Genomic DNA, 21,854 nt, shown 5'->3' with positions numbered 1-21,854 from the left:
CGCGCAGGCGGAGTGCGTGCTGCCCCCTGTCTCCGGGGGTCCATCGCCATGCCTCACACCGTGGCGCTCCTCACCAAGCGCTCGGACGCGCAGCGCGTCGGGAGCGCGCTCGGGCTGGCCGCGGGAGTGCGCCCAGCGTGGGCCACCGCAGCGCTGTCCAGCGTTCTCATCTTCACCACCGTGGTGGACATCGTGGGCAACGTGCTGGTCATCCTGTCCGTGCTCAGAAACCGCAAGCTTAGGAACGCGGGTGAGTGCGCGCGCGCCCGACCGGAGGTCCCTGTGTGTGTGAACGTCTGTGTTAATTAATGTGGAGACTCCGGACACCTTCTCTGTCGGGCGACTGATGACTGAGTGACTGCTTTCATTCGTGATTAATGACCGCCATTGATCACTTTGTTTGATCAGTTCATCGGACACGTGCGCGAAGTGTATAGAACAACAGTGCGCGCTCGATTGGTGCCTCTGTTGCGCGCGCGCGAGAGGGATGCGAACACGGTGACCTGTGGGTGAACCTTTAGGACACGCACTCAGCATCCAGAGGATGAGCCGCACATGGGACTGCTACCCCTGTCCATAGCTGTGCGGGAGAGTGGGGACACAAGTGTGTGTGGTGAGTGACTGGCACACGGCAGGGGGCGCAGTAGTGTGGGCTCCCACTTCTGAACGCTACATTTGTTCCCCAGAACAGGATGAAACGGGACTGTACCAGGGTACGGCTGCTTGCGATAGTTCGGTCTTTGTGGGATCTTGTTTAAGAATACAAGAAGCCTATCTGTTCATACAGAAATGTAACTGTCGCGTATCTGTCGATATTATCATTTTTGTTTAGGAACGTATCCATCATTTCCCCGTTTCCAAAGCGCAGGTGACAGAACCAGTGCGGATGGAAAAGAGGTGTTTCTAGGTCTAGGGTGGAGAAGGGTGGTGTCTTAGGGTCTGCGTTTGGTCCGGGTGTGAGATGTTCTCTCTCAAGCTCTGGAGATGAAGGACACGCAGCGCCATAAATGAGAGGGAACCGCTGGCTCGTCACATGTGTAAAGCACCATCGCGTGTGTTTCAGTGACACTGAGCATCAACGCCACTCGCTGCTCTTCAGCCACCTCTCTTGATCGGAGGGAGTTCGGTCTCCTCCAGGAAACATGGTATCGTCACCTGTTTGACTTCCCGTCGAGTGTTTTTTACACACGCCGCGTAACTGGTCCCTGTGTAAAGTGTCATTTGTGAATTAATTATTAATGCATTCGTTTGCATGAACCAGATTTAAATATCAGAAGCAATGCGGACCTATGGAGCAAATCAAGTACACAGGTGGGCAGAAGAGGGACGCTGAGGGCCGCCGTGAGGGTGTGTGCGCTGCCTGTGGGTGTGTGCGGCTTGCGGGTTTGAGTAAGTGTGTATGTGTGTACGCGCTGTCTGGGTCCAGCTGCTGCGGGCTCAAGGTGTGAGCTCAACTGCAAACTGAGATGCTGCTGTGAAACACAGTGGAGCTGTTAGACTTACATCATCGCGTATGTGCGTGTGCATGGATGTAGGTCTTCATGTGTGGGTAGTTCCCATCCTCAGCCGAATACATGTGTGTCATTCTCACCTGCTCACCACCATCTCCTGCTAAACACCTCATCACATGGGATGCCATTGAAACAGAAGCCCTTCAGTTCTTCACCAGGGTCAGTGGGCCTCCTGCTGAAGGTCCCCTACATCTCATGTCAGCTTGAGGAGCACAGACCTACCATTTGATTTAATTAATTGACAGGCGGATTTATGGATTTATTGATTGATTCACTGGTTCCCTTATCTTCTCAATGTTCCTGCTTCAAAGAAGCGCAGCTGGACCTTGAGCACACTGCTCTGCTTCAGACATATTGGCTGTCACCATCAGCAGAATTAATTCCATTCTCATCTCCACACATAGATCTATCTGGAGTTGGTCCAGAATAAATAGATAAATACTGGCAATAAAAATTCGATTGTCAGTGATGCCTATTTTCCCTCATGCTGCGCTCTGGATGTCCAGCTGTGGATCCATCTCTGCAGAACTTACAGAATCGTGCTCGTCTTCTCTCTCCGGGGTGTTTTTGGCTGATATCATCCATCGCATGTAACTGCCAAAGATATTTACAGTTTTTAGATGCTTGTAGAAAATTGAGAGAAACACTTTATGCGGGAGAAATGGAGTTCTGTCTGACCGCATAAGGTGTTAAGAAGTATCTGTAAACTTGAGGTGTTTGGTGGAACACCCATGAACCCCTGTGACTCCCACCAGCTGCCTCTGGCTGTGGTTGGGTGTCTTGCTGTACATGAGCTCGCAGGGCTGAGTTCTAACATGAACACTGAAGAGTAAACACACAGCAAGATGTGGGCGGGTGGGGGGGGGGGGACTGGAACGACGCCCCGTAGCTCCTCCACAGAGGATCACATCATCTGTTCTTGAGACGTTACAGTAGGCGACGTCTGTGAGACAAATTCTCCAAGAAATGTCACTGAGATCTCCATTAACCACCCTGACCTTTGTGTTTGTGATTAAGCCTATTTATTTATTCCCCAAATCCGCCGCATCCCGCCTGGATGCATTGAGACGATTTCGAGAAGGGACGTGGGTAAGTGATACCATGAGAAGGCTGGTGAAGCCTTTGATGTGAATATTGTTGGAGATCTTCTTAACACCAAAGACTCTGAAGCTCTGCTTTGGAGGAGAAGCCAAGAGGTCTGCGAAAGGTGGCCCACATGCAGCAGAGGGTTCAGTGGTGAACCGGCCAGGGCTTGAGGGGAGGGTAAGACTTTGCATTTAAAATGTGCCCACGACTGTTACGGGAGATCTGATGTTTTGAGCACTTCAGCTCTTCAAAGCTTTGGATGTTTCCCATTTTGAAGGCATTTGGATTCTGAGACTCTCCTGGAATCCAAGAAGAAGGACTTCAACTTCGTGCATGAACATAAAGTGGCGGGAAAGACGACGTGAACGCGCTGGCATAGTCAAAGCGTGCTTCAAGTTCTTGGCCCAGCAGATAAGTCTGTTTTTGAAAAAGGTCAGAGGTGTTTTATCATCTGGGACACTGAGAGCTGTGGGCCACCCTCATGAGGCAGATGTTGTGCTCATGTTATAAACACTCAAGGCTTCCCCCAAAAACAACCATGGTGGAACAGAGAGCATCACATGGCCGGGAAAGAGGAAGCCACCTTCAATGTGTCATTAACTCCGTGGACCGTGGAGTGGAGAATGCAAGTCCAAGTTATCTTCCATGCCTGAGAATGAGCTGGATGGGTGCGTGCAGCAATTTGAGCCTCCTCCGAGCAGGAAACCTGTTACCTGTGCTGTTTTAGGTTCTCCGGAGGCATCTCTCGTTATACACCTACCTAAGACATAATTTTCTTTAATAAAATATCCATCTGGAGAAATTATAAGGTGCGGGATGTGCTTTGAAACAACGGAGACTGCTGAGAACTTAAACAAAGTGAGGATAATTTCTCACTGCGCTTGTGACGCTGTGAACGTTCAAACCCTAATCGCAGCCGACCTGTGCGGCGCTGACTGGCACGGGAACTCCGATAAGTCTCCCTCTTCCGACGGCCCGATCGGGGATCCGTCATACGAGTATGATTCTCGTCAGCTTTGCCTCTGAGATAAGAGCCTTAAAGCTTTAATGAGACGTCCAAAATATTACATCACTATCTCTTTTATAACGAGGAGCTGACAGGAGCAGTCCGCCGCCTTTATGGGATGACGGAGCCCAATTTAATCCTGTTAAAACTTGGATAAAAACACTATAAATGTGCCTGTTTTCCCTGGCAGGCTGCCAGAAGGATGCTTTTCAAGCCTTTATTGCGCCCCCTAGAGGGCAGGAGGGGAAATGCAGGAAGCCGGCAGGAGGTGGGTTTGTTTGGGCAGGTTGGGGTTCCTGAATTTCCTAAGGGCTGTGGAATTGCTGGAAAACAGAAGCAATGTGTGAACTGGGCCAGGAGTTGGCCAACACTGGAGGCTGTTAATGAAGTGTTGCGGCACTTGGTCACCACTATCCACTCGGAGGTGTCTTTATATGTAGCCATTTCTGTCACTCCCCAACTGTTGGATTTGTTTCTCTCTCATCGCATAAAGGTCATTTTGTTGTCAAACCTTTTTTTTTATTAGGCACACTCATTCACACAGACGTACAGTCACATACATTCACACATGCAGATTTCTTGGTTCTCACCCAACTTGGATGTTTGTTTCTCCCCGGCCCAGTACAGCTGTGGGCCTCCTTCAGGGTATGTTCATTGGTATACATGGTGCTTGGTTCTCACGTTGGAAAGGGCTGAAACTCTTTGAAAGTCACGCCCCATAAGAGAGCCTCAGGTTCAATGGACTCACCACCCTAATCATGTTTTAGGGCCGTTGTTGTGCAGTAGATGGTTGTTCCAGGGTTTTGCAGGAGAGGAGGAAATGGTTTGTGTGGAGGTGTGATGCAGGTTGGAGGTATACAGATTTACTCAGGGCTCTGAACGAGTGGGTTTGTGTTCTCCTACATGCATTTTGCTTCAGTGCAGAAAACCTCTATTGTGTACCTGCTGTTCTCTATGATGAAGTTGGTTTTGTGCTGTCACCAGGGTGCAGGCAAAGCCAGACCATTATATGAGGCATGTGATTTTCTTTGAATGTTTGATATGGTCCGCAGCTTTCCTTTATCCTCACTTTAATGTTTTAAAAAGCATGAAAAACTTCAAAGTTTTTTGTAACATCAAAACTAATTGCATCACTTTAACCACAGTGATGCAAGGTTGCCAAGGTTTTTTTTCATTCATTTAAATCCACTGTGTTTGTATTTCCAAACAATTTCATTTGCAGTTTTTTGTTATCTCGGCTTTGATGTGCTTTCAGATATAGGCAAAGCATAACAATTTAACAATTAATTTGTGAACAAATATTTACTCAGATGACATTGTTTGAATCAGAAGCTGGCAGAAGGGATGTAGAGCAGTATTACTATTTTTTGTCATGGTGGCAGAAGTGGGATGAACGTGAATTTTCTGGTTGGATACAGGGAAACCGACTGATTAGACAGGAAAAATTATCGTGTGGTGAGATGGATTTCAGCACGCTGGAGAGTACTCAGACTCAGGGACACTTGGGACCGGTGCGTGAGACAAGAGAGTGAGGAGGCTGTCGGTAGGATTAGGATCTATCCAGAAATCTGTTTGAAACACAGGTTGTCTGCAGATTCTGAGCTGAAACTGAGACACAAAAGAGCACCAAGTCACTGCACTCACCGAGTAGATCAAAAGTTCAAATACTGCATTTCACTTTGTTGCCCTTTGTCAGTACAGTTTAGTTTATGAGAGTTACACACGGAAGCGATGCTGTCATTGCTGCGGCTGGTTATGAAACATTTGCCCATAATTTAACTCCATTAAAACCTCCGCAGACAATCTGCTCTTTAAACCACGCAAAGCTGCACCTACAAATGATGTTTTCAGGTAGCTGGAATTACTGTAATTGGACAATGTTTGATAATCACTCTGTTATGATACAGGCTGGATTTGCATTGTGTGTCGCAATATTCTAAATTATTTTTCAGACTTCTGCAATGACTGTTTCACTCTTTTAAAAATGCATCCTGCAGAAATGCATGTCTACAATATGCAAGTCTGCATGTCAAATTTCTACATGGACTGCGTAAAATATACTCAGTTGTTGTACTGCGGTAAAGTAATAAGACGTATATAGGGATTCCCTGAGGAATTCAAAAATCAGTGAAAGACTCCGTTTGACACAGAAAACCTGTCATTTACCGTAACAAGAAAAAAGCAGTTTTAACTGTGGTATTTAAATGCCAGCCATGAGACATTTTATATTACATGAGCAGGCTCGCCAGTTACTTCTTCAAAGACCGGGATCTTATTACTGAGTTCTGACATTGAAAAATATTGTTAAATATTTCACATGTTCTAAGATACACAATAAGCCAAAGGCGATGCTGTGATGTCTTCTTAAAAATGCATGTACTCATTTTATATGTGGAGATGAAACATCCTGTTTTGAGCCGGGAAAACAATAAAACTGTCATAATGAGTTCCATTAAACTCCAGAGGTGTTGCGTAATGGTTATTCTGTCCATAAGGTGCCCCCTGTGGTAACCAATAGGACACAAAGGCACATCAGTTGGGGACCAGATCAGTTGGGGACCAGTTTCAGACTGATTTCTTCACTCAGGCATCCTGGTAGTGAAGTGCTTCATCTGAGTCTTTCAAGTCAGCGCTGAACAGGGTTCACCTGACACCTGGAAGGTTTTGACTTTATTAACATGGGCCGAATGTGGTTAAAGTCTTGAACCTCGTGCATGCTCCACCCTCAAGGAGATGCAGTCTCCACTGTCAGCCCATACCTGGATGCTGCGAGTCGTGCTCGCAGGTCTGTACCTGTAGAGAGGGTGTTCAGTCCCTGTCCTTCCCGCAGTCCCCAGGGTCTGGAGAGCAGCCTGCCCAGCGGTCCGGCACAGCTCCCCGTGACCGAGGCCAAAAGAGATGCTTTATCGCTGCGTGTGAGTGTGCCAAAGTCCTGCGGGGGCCTGATGGCACTGAAGCTGCCAGCGAAACAAACAAACCGAAGTCACACAAATGACACACAGCTTTGTGCCTTCCTTGCAGAGATGTGCTTTAGGTGTAAATTTATATATCTTAAACTGTCCCCAAAATTCCAAGACTTTTAAATTGAGATGTTTGATATGTAGGGGTCGTGGTGGTGCAGCGGGTTTGGCCGGGTCCTGCTCTCCAGTGGGTCTGGGGTTCGAGTCCTGCTTGGGGTGCCTTGTGACGGACTGGCATCCCATCCTGGGTGTGTCCCTCCCCCTCCAGCCTTGTGCCCTGTGTTGGCGGGTTAGGCTCCGGCTCCCCGCGACCCCATATAGGACAAGCGGTTTCAGACTGCGTGTGTGTGTGTGTGTGTGTGTGTGTGTGTGTGTGTGTGTGTGTGTGTGTGGGGCCTGCTCTTTCCTCCAGCTGGGACTGAGGAAAACTCTGGACCAGTCATGGAGAAATAAATGTGTTAAATAATAATAATAATAATAAATGTCACATTTTAAGGCTCTGGTGACAGGTGCCTGAGAAGACCTGGTTATGCCTTCATGGTGACTCTCACTCTTCGAAATGTTACCACAAACAGTGGTCTCTCACAGCCACTTCACCAGGGCTGATGGGTCACAAACACGGGGCCGATTCGACCTCGCAGCGAAACGCCACCAGGTCGGTGTAAGGAGACTGAAAGGAACTGAGAAATAAGAGAGAAAATGAAGCAGTGCATTGAGAAGATGGAGACAAGGGAGGGAAGGAGAGAGAGGAGAGGCTGCATACGAGTGCTTATGAAGCACAAGGTATGAGGGCACAGTGTCTCTCTCTTTGTCCTGAATTCCAGAATGGCCCAGAAACAGCATGAGGAGGAGGTCAGCAGAAGGTGCCAGGAGGGGTTACCTTACAATACTGATCATTTTAGATGAAATAATAAAATAAATAATAACTCACAGTATTTTGTTTTTATTTGCAATGACTGCCCCCATGCGCAGCATCTGCAGGGCTCTCTACTCAGTGGAAACATCTCATCAAATGATAAATGGTCATTGGGACAGAGTAGAAGCTCCTCTCTCAGAATCTACAGCTGTGAAATTTTCACATATTCATCCAGTTATAATCAATAACTGCTTGTCCAGTGCAGGGTTGCTGTGGTCTAGCATCTATCCTAGAAGCAGGATTGAGGGTACCTCCTGGACTGGCCAGTCCATCCCAGGACGGACACACACACACATACACACACACACACGACAATTTCTCCCCCTCATTTCACATGATGCACATCTTTGGACTGTGGGAGGAAACCAGAGCACCTGGAAGAAACCCAAAAACATAGAGAACATGCAAATTGCAAGCAAAAATATTCATATATGATATGTATAATGATGTACTGTTATATGATGTATTCGGTGGTGATATAATGAGACGTACTCTAATTCTAATTGTGATATATTGATATACTGTATGTGTGATGTGTGTGTGTCTGTTAATTACTGTCTGTTCTTTGCCATGGTAAGTCTTTCACGGCGATAAAAGTAATCAAATTAAAGTGAATGGAAAGCAAGATAAAAAGAGGTGTGTGTGCATGTGTGATAGAGAGAGAGGGGGAGCGAGAGAGTGAGAGTACCTCCTCCTCCGCTGCTTGGCTCTTCCCATGAGTCACTGGGGCTTCTCGCGAGTCCCACTCATATTATTCTTGTGTTTTGCCACCCTTCCCACGGTGAGAAGCTCATTACGAGGTAATGACAATGGAGATACGGTGACTGGCCAGCAGTGAAATCATCTTTTACGCTTCTCCACCTTCAGCTCACTGTCCCGTCACCATCCCTGTGAACCTGCAGACACAGCAGGGGTTCGAAGCCTGGCTGTGGCTTAAACTTGAAAAGAGATGTTTCTGCAGTTCCATCAATATTTAACAGCTCTATGGCCAGACATGATGGTGTAAAAGAGTGAAGTGCTGGGCTATGTTCATGATCGCAGAAGTGACTGTGCGATAAGGAGGTTGAAGCGTCTGGGTGGACAGCACGAATGAAGCACACAGATTTATGGCTGAAAACAGACAACTGGGCCATTTATTTAACACAGAGAACTATAAATAGAGCTCAAGGTTGGAGCAGGAAGCACTGCGCAGACGTGTTGGAGATCTGCAGATCTGGTGGGACACTGTTGGACATTTTTCTTTGAGAACTTCATCAGGCCAGTGACTGAACTGCTCCATCTGCTTTTCTCCAGGACTTGAAAGACGCTGGTGCCGAAGTGTTCCACAGCACTGATGATGGTGCTCATGTGTCTTGCAGGGGTCATGAGAAATGTCAGCTCACAGAATGAGAATCGAATTCAACACTCTGGTTATGGGACCTGCACCTAAAAAACTATAGGGCCTGATCACTCCCAAGAACCTTGCAACCACACTGTGCTCCTCCAGCACTGACAGCCTGGTAGTTCTACTCACAAGGAGTCCAAAATCAAAGTTCTGTAGGTTCTCAGTTTTGTGTTGGATTGAGTTCCATATGTTCTTCAGAGCTGCTGAATCTCTCCCAGTATTCAAGAAGGGTGTCGGATCCATTTCTCTCAGAGCCATTTCTCTCCCGATCTCCTGACAGCTACATAAATGAGTGCAACACCATCTGCTATGATTATCAATGTATTTGCTATTTGAATGTCATTCTTATAGGCAGCTACTTGAGGGATGTGAACCAGCAATATGGTGGTATCAGACAAACAAGTTGTGTGTCGATAATGCTGTGTCTGAAAGCTCTGTGGTTAATGCACATGTGTTTACTCTGAGTTGTACACCACTTTGGAGAAAAGCACTGACAAATTAAGCTGTGTAAATGATTATTGACTGTGTCCAGCTCACCGTCCATTTCTCTATTTTTCATTCATCTGTGGTTTCTCCTGCAGGAAATGTCTTTGTGGTGAGCCTGGCCTTCGCCGACCTGCTGGTGGCTCTGTACCCCTTTCCATTGGTCCTTCACGCCCTCCTTCACGGCGGCTGGGAACCGGGTGGCATGCAATGCAAGGTCAGTGGCTTCCTCACTGGCCTCAGTGTCATCGGCTCCATCTTCAACATCACCGGCATCGCCGTCAACCGCTACTGTTATATCTGCCATGGCTTGGCCTACGGGCGCGTCTGCAGTCTGCGCAACACCCTGCTATTGGCAGCACTGGCTTGGGCGCTGGCCGCCCTTGCTGTGGCGCCCAACCTACTGGTGGGCTCGTTGCGCTATGACCCGCGCGTCTGCTCCTGCACCTTCACCCAAACGACCAGTAGCTCATACACAGCTGCCGTAGTGGTGGTGCACTTCCTGGTGCCTATTGCTGTGGTGACCTTCTGCTACCTGCGCATCTGGGTCTTGGTGGTCCGCGTGCGCCGGAAGGTCAAAGTAGAATCGCGCCCCCGGCTCAAGCCAAGCGACTTGCGCAACTTCATCACCATGTTCGTGGTCTTTGTGCTCTTCGCCATATGCTGGGCGCCTCTCAACTTCATTGGCCTGGCGGTGGCCATTGACCCGCTCGCCGTGGCCCCTCGCATCCCGGACTGGCTTTTTGTCGTCAGCTACTTTATGGCGTACTTCAACAGCTGCCTCAATGCCATCATCTACGGGCTGCTCAACCGCAACTTCCGTAGGGAGTACAAGCGGATCGTCCTGGCCGTGTGGGCACCCTGGCTCTTTGTGGCTGATACGTCCAGGGTGGCCACAGATGGGCCGCGCAGCAAGCCCTCGCCAGGCCTCAACAACAACGAGTGAGCCTGAACATGGGGGACACCGTGCAGTGTTATTCCTCCCCAGATTCTCCAAGCTGGTCAGCTTGAGGGGGTCTGAGTCCAGCATGAGAGAAGAAAACTGTGAAAGATGAGTGAAGGATGGTCTGGAAAGGCATGTGATGACTGTATGTGAATCACAGCTTTAGACCGGCAGCTCTACATTATGGGGAATTCCATCTTATTTGAGTGCAAGGACCAACATTTTATATGTGTTTAATTGTATTGTATCTATGCTGTTACGATTTTTTATGCTCTACATTGTTCTCATGATGTCTGCTTTCAGTGAATTTGTCTTGAGAGCTTCATGATTTTGGTTTGACTTACCCAGATTGTTTTTTGGTGATAAGTTTAAGAATTTTTTTGTGTTTTGTAAATTCATATCGTGTAAGTGGAGCCCAGTCTCCATCAACTTACTGACGATGCTCACTGCCAAAGGTTCAGCGGTGTATGTGGACTGTTTACCAGGTAAACACTACTGCCATGGACACTGGTCATGACACTGATGCCTTTGATTTGATTTTGGAGACAATCTGTGTCAGACGTGGTGAGACTCCAGGACACGGGGGCAACATCTGCTTTCTGAAGGGACACGCAGAGCTCAGTATGACACAAGTGGCACGAGACACAGGGACCAGCAGCTTGCTGGGTGATGCACCAACATCTCTGGACTAGAATGTGCCAGAACACTGAACGTGTTTTTTTTTTTTTACTCATTTAACTGACATGTTTCTCCAAAGCAACTTACATTATTAAGCTACTTAAGATTATTTACCCATTTATACAGCTGGGTAATTTTACTGGAGAAATTTATGTAAGTACCTTACTCAAGGGTACTACAGCCGCCGGTGGGATTCGAAAGGCAGCAGCTCTAACCACTACGCTACAGACCTTCTTGGAAAATAACCTCAAACCAAAGCGTGCAGGAACGGCAGAGTTTCTCTGGTGCTGTTGCTAAAAGTGACTGATCTAAATGATTATTCATGTGAGACTTTCAGCTGAAACAAGAGGACGACATGAATCGTTTAAGACTTCCAGTGTTGCGCTAAATTACATGGGCCACTCCGCGCATTTTAATAAACACACACACACACACACACACACACACACAGGTGGAACGGCCTCTAGCTAGGCTCACCTAGCACGCGGCTAACGCTGCAGCTAACCCTCAGCTAGCGTGCGGCTAACGCTCCTCAGCAGAGCCACATTCCACACTCCACCTGGTCTAGGAGGCTGGCACTGGCGGTGTCATCACTTAAGAGCTATAAAAGGGTGGAAAGGGTGCCCAAGGCGAAGGCTTTGGCTGCACCAAACATTTACCGGTTCCACCTGCAGGGGATGAGAATTTCACAGCAGCTATGGAGAAATCCCTGTTTGTTGAGCACACACATCTGTCACCCCGTGACTTTTACAGCTTCTGCAGCCATCAAGGTGGAAATGCCAACCCGAGCCCTTGGAAGCTGGAGCCTCCGACACCGAACGTCGTACGACCTCCTGCGTGCGGGTGGATTTGTGCAAAATTCGATGGCCGTAGGAGAGGCGCATGGGTACATCTGTCCACCGTGCAGAGAGTGTCACCGAGGTGGAGGAGTTTTGGAAAGCTCTCTAAGAGTCACGCTCGGTGACACCGTGGATGTGTTCCTGTTAGTGAAAAGGCCCAGCTGTCCCAGGACTCAGGTTAATCTGCAGCTTGGAGGCATCGCTCATCATATGACCTTCCAGGGGCACGAGTCCACATCGCTTCTGCAATGGAGCAACTGTGTGTGTGTGTGTGTGTGTGTGTGTGTGTGTGTGTGTGTGTGTGTGTGTGTGTGTTGGTGATGCTCATATAAAGTAACCTGTATCACTGCTGCAAACTGTTGTGAGTCTTCCTGCCCCCCCCCCCCAGAAATCATCAAATATGCTAAACAAAGTATAGGCCACTTTCTAATAAATTACATCATCCCAAATAATTTCCCTGACAGCTCTGCAAATTATAACCGGGTATGAAAATGTCTGTGTTTCAAGCACCAGTGCAAATATTAATCGACTGCATCCCCCATCTGCGCGTTATCTTGAAACAAGATTTGGGAGCCATGAAACAGCGTTTACATAACCAGCGGATTACTTCTGTGGTACGTAACATATTAAGGGATATTAATGCCATATTTATTTTTTCCTTCCGGAGGGTGATAAGTGGTCAAGCGTTCAGCCACTTTGTCTGGTTTCATAGCACAAGTGTTGGGGGCGGGGCTTCCCTTAGGGCGGAGCCAGAGGCTGATAAATGCATAGATTTCAACCACAATCTTACATGAGCACTTGTTTGGTAACTAACAGGGGTCTGAGGGACTTGGTTTGGATACAATGTCATCAAGGTGCTGGGTGTGGACATTGGGGATATTATTTTCAGTACACTGACTTTTATTATTACTTCCTGAAGCAAGACCAAAAATGAAATTCATGCAACTGATCCACATAGAACTATAAGCTGAGGAGAATGATTTTCCAGTTGAAGTAATAAACGCTCGTCCCAGGACTGTCACCTAGGGGATGCTAGCCACCCCGGGGGGCCTCGAACGAGGACGTCCGTGTGCCTGATGGAGCCACCGCAATGCAGACCTAGGGGCGCCATGTCTCCCTGGGGCGGGACGGACAGGGAAGGACAGGATGTCGTCTCCTTGCTGTCCTCAGCAACCTGAACTTTCTGTCCCCAGAGGGACACAAAATGCGACAGAAACACAACCGTTCATATGTACGGCACTCTCCCCAAGTTAGTCTGGTGTTAATGTGGTTAACGTGCCCTGTTAATGGCAGTCTATGAAGGCCACACCTTCGTGAGAAAGGACCAGAGACCCTGTGAAGAGAAACGGTCTCCAGCTTCAGTGCACCTAGTGTAATGGTCATGAGATGTCAGCTGAGAGGTTCTTCTGCAAGAAAAGGAAATGAAAAAGACAACTCCAAAAAGTGTCAGTCCTTCAGCATTGGCTGAGGTCCTGTTTACTTCCCGTTTACTTCAAACCTGCAGTAAAACACCATTGAAAGCCAAGCCCTGGTCAAATCAGCCTGGTTATTAGTATTTACCTTCATGTCTGCATTCGTGCACAGTTGCATCAGCCTCTCTGAGGCCTTTCTGAGACACTTGGAGGCTTGGGGTGTCATGTGACAACAGGTAGTTGATGCCCAGCAATGCTTCACCAGCTCAGCAGCTAGTAATGTGTCTCCAAAAGTAGTTAGGGGACACCAGAGGCACCAGTACAATGGTGGGGTGTGGCCATGGCTATAGGATCGAGTGGAAGGGGCCTTGAACCATCACAACCACACAATATGACTCCAGGGGGACGATCCGTGGACGTAAAGAGGTCCCGGGATGGTGCAAGTGTAAACAGAGCTGAAAAGAATGACCCGTGTGCGGACGCAGCACTGTGCTTATTTCTCTTTATTACCTCCCTTAATTAAAACCTTGGACACAGTACTGTCAATCAAGAACTTTACCTCTCTAGCACCCCCGACTTGTGCCCTTCAGTACTTTCTTACACACTGCTACCCCAGGACAAAAAATAGGCGATACAGTGTGGCCTTCGTCTCATTTCCCCATATTGTCATACAGACATAGCATTTAGTCCACAGAACCGTGTTTCAAAATCACTTGTGTAATCGGATTATAAAAGATCTGTCAGACTGGAAATTAGGCCACTCTGTGTCCATGCATTCTGGGAGTGTCTTCTTAGACATGACTTCAGTGCTTGGCACCAAATAATTTGTTAGTAAATAGTACATTAAATGTAAATGCAAAACATTTACAAGAAAAAAAATCAGATCTTGCATTGGGTAGTCAGCTCAAACACACAGGTCTCGTTACCACGTGAATAGGCGGTGCCCCGAAACCACTCCTTCCAGATGGAAATGTCTCAAGGTCAACATCACTGAATAGGCCTCGCCAAGACTGCTCAAGCCATTGTCATGGCAACAAAATCAGACTAGTCGGTCTGCAGCCAGGCCAACCCATCCATGGAGCCTAGGAGCTTCGTAACAGGAAGTCCCCCTGTGTTGCCCTCCAGGAGAAGCACAGTTATGAAACGTGGTGCGACGACCGGAGAGGGGGGACTCGGTGCAAAGCTGCTTTTTCGCGAGACTCCCCTGCGCCAGACAGCGGAAGCGGCTTTCATCCAAACTCTGCCCACATTTTCAAAACCATAATCTCAGGCCGTTCAGAGCATATTCGGTTCCTCACCTACCAAGGAAACAAGTCTCAGAAAAACAGAGAACGTTAGAGAGAAAACCACTGACTTAATCAACATGTTGCTTCCCTTAGTAACATCTAGAAAAGGCTTCATCAGTTGCATTTCAGAAATGTAAAACTGACCTGCTACAGACTGTCAATCACCTGTCAGTTATGGCTCCAAGAAGTGGGTGTGGCCAGCTTGAGAAACTCTTGCATTATTATTCATCGCTGTTCATTGCTGATCTGCCAGGTCCCTCCAGCGTTCGCAGAACCAAATATCGAGCTTCAGGCTACTCACCCTGATCACTGTGGTCTCTGTGTGGTCACAGGCTTCCTGACTGTAGCTGTTAAATGGGAAGATGGATGGGATGTTGGTCACTGTAAACAGCAACAGTGGTGGGAAATGCTCACTTCCTGCTCTTGCTCTCTACTTGGTGCATGGAGGAAGTTTGATGACTTGTTCTCATGAGCTTAATGACCAAAGACAAAAAATCAACTGACCAGTTGCTGGGAGTGGAGTGCTGGGAGTTCCAGGCACTAGACTCATCATTAATCTTCGAAAACAATTAATGGGTTCATCTTCAATCTGTGACAACATCACCAATCCCTGAGTTCACGATTAATCTTGGAGAAACTCACTAATCCTCGAGTTCATCTTTAATCATTGAGAGCATCACCAATTCATCGGTTCATCATTGATCTCTGAGAACCTCACCGCTCCTTGAGTTCATCGTTAATCTTTGTGAATCTCCCAGGTCCATTTTGAACATACGGGACTCCATTCCAGGGTTAAGTGGAAGACAGACGAGGTGAGGAAGGACCTACTTATGGAGATACTGGGTGTAATTCTACCTGTAACCAGACAAGAGTGTGGGGTGAATCAAGGGCACTGTGAAACATCTCATGAAGGACACAGACTCCTGTAGTTGCAGCAGCAGTTCACAGCAGTTTACCAGCTCATCTCCTGCTCATCACCAGGTCATCATTTCAAGTCCTCGCACCTTTAGAGGACCCACGTATAAGTGCTGACCGATGTATATTCAGTTTAAGCCAAAGGCTCGTGCAGTCTGGCCGGAAGGGGGCTCATCACCCCTCCTGATCATCATTAACATCACAGCTTGTGGTGGAACAACCGGGGCCATCAGCGCTACCGGGCTGCACTTGTTACACATTTCCATTAACTCATATTTATCACCACGTATACGTGCAATATTAACTGTCATTGAAATGTGTCATTGCATAAAAAAGCGTCTGTTGAAGCAACGGAAAAACAATTGAATAGATGGCTTTTATAGGGCTGGGGTGGGGGTTACTGAACTCACAAACATGAGAACCCGTTGCCCTGTGATCTACTGCAATGGGCCTCCTGAGCTCCCCTGAGGCTCCACACTTGACTGATGTCACTTTCGGTGGCGACGGCCACCGCAAAAAGACAGAGGGGCGACTTGATTAATGTATTCAGTAAATTAGGCATATTAATGAGTTTCGTCTCCCTTGTCCTTGGGTGTGCAGATTCAATAATTCACCAGATAGTGTCATGAGAGACTCCAGAACACCTCGCAGATAATGAGGGAACTGACCCGTCTGTGGAGGAGATGCGTTGGGCTTTGGCTCAGCGAACGCTGAGGGGGAGATGTCGTCTCTGTAGCTGTTGCAGCAGCCTGTCTTACTGCGGGTCTCCATGGTGAACCTCTGTTACATTTATTTTCATTTCATTGACACTTTTCTCCTAAGTCATGTACAACTCTGAATAAACCGGTTGCATCAACCACAAATGATAAGCTCTAGACGCAGGATTATCGACACAGTTTGTCTGATACCACATGTTGCTGGTTCACATTCCACAAGTTGCTGTCTATGGAAGAGAGATTTTGACAGCAAATACATAAATAATCATAGCAGATGGTGTTGGACTCATTTCTATAGCTGTCAGGGGATCAGGAGAGAAATGGCTCTGAAAGTGATGGGTGTGAGATGGGTGATGGGGAGAGATTCAGTACCCCTGAGGGACAAAGGGAGCTCATTCCTCCACACTGGGAACAAAACCAAAAGCGCTGATCCATTTCTCAACCCTTTGTGAGTGTTCCAGTGGTGTCCTAGATCATCTGGAGACGTTTGATGGAGGAGGCCAGGAAACAAGACATATGTGGATGCTAAAGTAGTCAGGGTGGGACATTACTATAGTCTGGACCAGGAGCTGTGTAGAGTGTGTTGTGGGGTGCTGATGGGTTCTACAAAGCAGAAGGCTGCTTCAAAATAGAGTGCAGAAGACACACAAAATGCAGTAGCGAGTGAACACCGAGGACGCCGAGAGCACTGACAGTTCAGGGAACTTTATGGATTACAGGATCTGAAAGACATGTGGAAGACTGGGACAGAGACTTCTCAAGTGCCACTGGCTCCTGTTACTCTGATGGCTGCATCGGTGAACGGCGGTATGCTGTCCACGCACACTGTCCACGCGTTGTCCCTCCACTGACCGCACCCAGTGTTTCATCCCCAGGAATGCCAACATCTCCGTTGTGGCAAGAATGACGGGGGGGACTTACACAACCGCTCTGCGTCAGACTGAAGAAAAGGTGAGTCACAGCACGTTGGAGAAGAGCGCCTGCTGACGACACCAGAAAAATAGAAAATAAAACATTTTGACTCCGGTGGATGAGCACGAAAATGAGCTTACCGGGCGTAGGGCCACGCAGACAGGTCTAAACTTCAATCCGGCACAGCGGGAAGGAACGGCAGCCGGGTCCCAAGTGTCGGGGTGGCTGCCGCAACTGTCACCTCCTGCTCACACTGATGGAGACGGATGAATCCTTCAGCAAACATTCATTACTGCCTTCCACCTACAGGGGCAGCATGAAGCAAAGAGCATCTATCTATCTATCTATCTATCTATCTATCTATCTATCTATCTATCTATCTATCTACATCTGATGCCTTCATTATTGTTCCAGTGTTTTCATTATTACCCATTATTAAACCCGGAAAATTCTGTGCCAACTTTTGTTCCATTATTACAGAATTGCCACTTCATATGGGAATCATCAGGCTGCCCCAGGTTGTACAGGACAAATGTTAGTATAACAACTCCATTGTTACAGATCCTACAGCATTCAAGATGGATTTCTGTGTGCGTTTTTATTAATGGACCATAATGGACTTCACTCATAGCGCTTATAAAATATCAGCACAAATTTAAAAATGAAAATGATTTTTATTCTTCTTCCCTTCTTTGGTAAAGCAATGGCCCATTAGTAGGACACACTGTGTCCTCTTGGAACTGGGACACAATAGCTGCATCCATTCTGTTAGCAAAGATCTGTCCAATTGCTACTGAAAGGCAAAAGTATCTGACAGGCTGTTGGCAGCAGAGCTGCTGCTGGAGGCCATGAGGAAAGACAAGAACATCCACAATGAGACTTTGCTCAAGACACCCAACACAACATCACCAGAGAATGTCAAGTCTTGCCACTGTCTACCTTATCTCCACCACATCCTGTGAGGCACTGAGTGCTCCTTCAGCAATGCCTCAAGGTGCAGAGGAGCTGAACTTTGAGGAGAATAACATCTCAGATGTCATTAAAGAAAACCTTTCATCCTTCCTCCTTCACAGTCCCCATGTCCCACTAGCCATCTTATTTGCCTGTTAGCCTCCTTGGTCAAAATGAGCACTGAACTCATAACATATGATTCTTAGGCTTGGAAGCACCTTGCAGAAGTTCAGTTAAAGATCCTGCTATAACAACAAATGGTCAGACAGGTCACTTTGGAGAAAAGGCAAAATTGTTATTATGATTATTATGATCATTAACTAGGAAAGATCCCCACGGTGGTTTTAACTGGCCCTTAGAAGTGAACTTCAATCATAGAGAAACACCAAAACAAGAGCTTAACATTTGAAAGCAGAGTTAAATCAGAATTCCATCACACTTCTCTCCTCACATCACATCTGCATTTCCAAAGGGGTCAAAAAGAAGCAGTTTTCCAGAGCTGTTGGGTCATTGCTCAGTGACTCATTTTTCTGATTCAAAGATCCAGCGGGACCTGGCTGATCACGAAAAACATCCATAAGAGCTCTGTGCAGATGCCCAGGCCGTCAGTCCAAAGGACAGAGATGGCGTAAAAACCCTTACAGCTCTACAAAGTCCTTATGGGGCTATTACCTCCAGTGCTACTCAACCAGGATGGGGCTGTTACCTTCAAAGTTCATCAGCACAGTAGGGGGTGTTACCTTCTATGGTACCCAACCCAAACCGCACAATTAGCTAAAAGTCTACTCAACCCTAATGAGGCTGTTACCAACAGTGCAATTCAACCCAGATGGGACCAATATCTACGCCACTGCTCGGCCCAGAAGGTACAAGCGCTGTGTCCCACGTCTGTTGCCGGTGGGCTTTTTCAGTAGGCTTATTAATTCTGTGGAAGAACTCCTGAACTTGGAGAAGATTAAAGAAACTTTGCAAGGTCGTCTGAAAAAGCATCACTTCAAACGTGACACGCTGCCAGGGATTAGCAGTGTCTGGAAGTCCGAAGCAGGCGGCAGACGTAGACTGAGAGGAACAACTGAGATCACACCTGAGAAGAATCTAACCAAACTGTTTGTTGCCATGATAGAATAAACAGAGAAGAAACAGAAACATCCAGAGATGTATGTGGCCGTGGTGCATGCGGTCGGGTGTCTTTGAAGAGCATTGTGGAAATTTCTCTCAGTGACATCATAGCTCATTCAACTGTGACTGAACCACAGTTCCTGAGGCCACGATGTCCTCGTCTCACAGCTCCATACATGAAAAGATCTACAAAAACAGCTCAACTGGAGTTAACAAGTGATATGGGGGACTTCACACCTCCAGCATACATTTTCATACACAAAAGATAAAACATTACTGTTAATTAAAGATTTGCACCTGTTTAGTGAGTAGCAATCAGTTGGATGAAGCCGAGAGATAGATATGGGTTCACACCCCGCTTGGCAATGCAGTACAAAGACAGAGTGCTCGACCCTGTGCAACTTTGCCCTTTCTGGAGCAGTTTGGAGATCAGGAGAGATGTTGGATCCAAAAGAGTTGCATTCTTTTGACTTTTGGAAGGGATTCAGCAGCCCTGAGGGACACAGAGAAAACATTTCACCACATCAGACCTCAGAATATTGGACATACTGTGCTATGTTAAGCTGTAGTTTACACTAAGCTACATATGACAAGATCCACCTCTTGAACCATCTCATTTTCACCCCAAAATGATCTCACCATGTATAAACCTATAGCGGCGTAACTTTTTATCTTGGTGCGGGTGACCGAACAGCCTCCTCGGCAAGAAGCGGAAGAGCAATCTGGCGAAGGAGCAAGGCACCTGGATCGATGCGAGTCAGGAACCGCGGCAGAGATGAAAAAGCATCCGTAAAGACACACATCATTATGTTCTCCAATGAAGAGGAGTTGCCAGTTACACAATCACCCCCCCAAGTGATTACTCACTTCTCCAAATCCAACCTCATCTGACTCATAAGAAAACATCAGCAGGTCTGTGGACTCAGACATTGGTCCATGGTGGCGCAGGGTGGCCGCAAACCCGACTCCTAATGGAGTGGATTCACTTTTTAATTATTTGCCCTATTGTCGACTTTTATTATTGACCGTCTTATTTGAGGAACTATATAACCCTCAGTATTCATAGTTTATATAAATTTCTTTCCTTTTTTTGTGGCTATTATTTCACTCGTTGCGCTTACCGCTCTTCTACCTGACTGCGCGCCACACTGGAGAGAGTTCTAGAAATGTGAGCGCAAAGCATGCTGGTTGCGAAGAGAAGCAGTACACGTTAGCCTTCCATGGCTACCAGATGTTGTGTTTTTACATTTGTTTTTGCCAGAATGCAACAAGTTGCCGGTTCGTGTGCTTTCTGCTGGCTGCGGAGCTGCCGATCTGGCGGGCAGATGGCGGGAGGGTCCCACCGGGGGGGGACCCAGCTAACGCTAACGGCTGCGCTGCGTGGACCGGCTGCGCCGCGGTCCTCCGCAAACTCGGACGTCCAATTCGATCCACGCGAGAGCTCCCGTTCAGCTGAAGGTCCGAGGAGTCGGCGTGCTGCCGAGAGGCCGTTCGGTTCATCTCCCAGAATGCTCTGCTCTACGCGAGGCCGTTTCAGAAGCCAGAGATGGGGGACCCCACGGGGGATAGCGGCGGCGCACACGAGCGATGTTAACTAGAGCTGGCAGACGGGCGGCCGCTGTTTGAAGTGCTAATCCTGCGAGTGAGGGAGGCACGCTAACGATTACCGTTCATAGGCGCCATTGTCAAAGGGAGGCTAATGAGTTCCCGTCAGACGTGCGCAGACGCCCGAGGGTGCCTCCCTTCACACAACTTTTACACGGTGAGTACCGAGCTCACGGCAGCAGGAGGTGGGACTCGAATGCGGGGTCCCAAATGCAGAGTGATGGCTCTAACCGCTACGCCACCTGCTGCCCACACAGGTTCAGGATCTCCTCTAGTGTGACACGCAGTGACGTCTGCTGCCGCACTGTCACCATGGATACAGATGAGCAGAGGCTGCTGGTCGATAAGCCAAACGCGCAGCTCCGGGGGTCGGTCACCGCGGCGGTTCACAGGACCGCTTCCCGCCGCATTTACTCTTAATCACGCAACTCTTCAGACTGACCTGTGAGCTGCGATATTACTGCCTCTGGAACACCGGTGCCCTCAGCATCTCGAGCTCATAAGCAGCATATTAACACACCTGTTGAACACACCCGGAAACGCGCACACACACCTAAACCCAACATACTCCTGTTGCTGCCTTGATTTTGGACCAATAAGATTTACGTGCAGGATCCCCGCCCTTTTGGTCCTGATCACCTGACTCACTGGTCACTTATACATCTGAAGTTCCAGAAGGTGGCGCGATCATTAGAGCTCTCACCTTGCGATTGAAAAGAATGGGCCCAAATCCCACCTCATGCTGTTGTGCCCTTGATCAAGATACCTAGCCTGAATTGATTTAGGAAAAATGACCATGCTGTTTGAATGGATAAATCAGTATAAGTAGCTCAGTGTACAAACGTCACACTAGAAGTAACTTTGGAGAAAAGTGTCACATATATGAATTATTTATAATGCAGCTCTTTCAGGACTACAAGCACTTTCCAGTGATTGAATATAATGACAAATGAAAGTGTGTGTGTGCAAAGCGTATAAATTATATTATGCCTGTGTGCAGTGTATTTGTGCTTGTGTGTGTGTGTGTGTGTGTGTGTTCCCATTGTCTCTTGCACTCTGGAAAGCTGAAACATCACTGCGGGATTCAGTGGTTTGACTTCCGAATGACCAATGAAGGGTCACGTGTCTGTTA

The 21,854-nt window shown here is 47.7% G+C and overlaps 1 protein-coding gene and 1 long non-coding RNA gene across 2 annotated transcripts; one reads left to right on the top strand and one right to left on the bottom strand.

Moving 5' to 3' along the window:
* On the top strand, nucleotides 1-10,859 carry LOC108921469 (melatonin receptor type 1B-B-like). Its single transcript, XM_029249455.1, has 2 exons — nucleotides 1-250; nucleotides 9,445-10,859. Exons 1-2 carry the CDS (start codon nucleotides 49-51, stop codon nucleotides 10,290-10,292), a joined length of 1,050 nt encoding a protein of 349 aa, XP_029105288.1. The 5' UTR covers nucleotides 1-48; the 3' UTR covers nucleotides 10,293-10,859.
* A 2,699-nt stretch (nucleotides 10,860-13,558) lies between these two features.
* LOC114909515 (uncharacterized) lies at nucleotides 13,559-19,654 on the bottom strand. Its single transcript, XR_003797343.1, has 3 exons — nucleotides 19,415-19,654; nucleotides 17,188-17,350; nucleotides 13,559-17,075 (listed from the first exon to the last, which is right to left on the bottom strand). It is a non-coding gene; the product is annotated as an uncharacterized LOC114909515 (long non-coding RNA).
* Nucleotides 19,655-21,854: the final 2,200 nt, after the last annotated feature.

Source organism: Scleropages formosus, chromosome 25 (assembly GCF_900964775.1).
Source record: "Scleropages formosus chromosome 25, fSclFor1.1, whole genome shotgun sequence".
Taxonomy (NCBI): Eukaryota; Metazoa; Chordata; class Actinopteri; order Osteoglossiformes; family Osteoglossidae; genus Scleropages; species Scleropages formosus.
The sequence above is the reverse complement of the archived record's forward strand: the minus strand, read 5'-3'. Positions and strand labels throughout refer to the sequence as shown.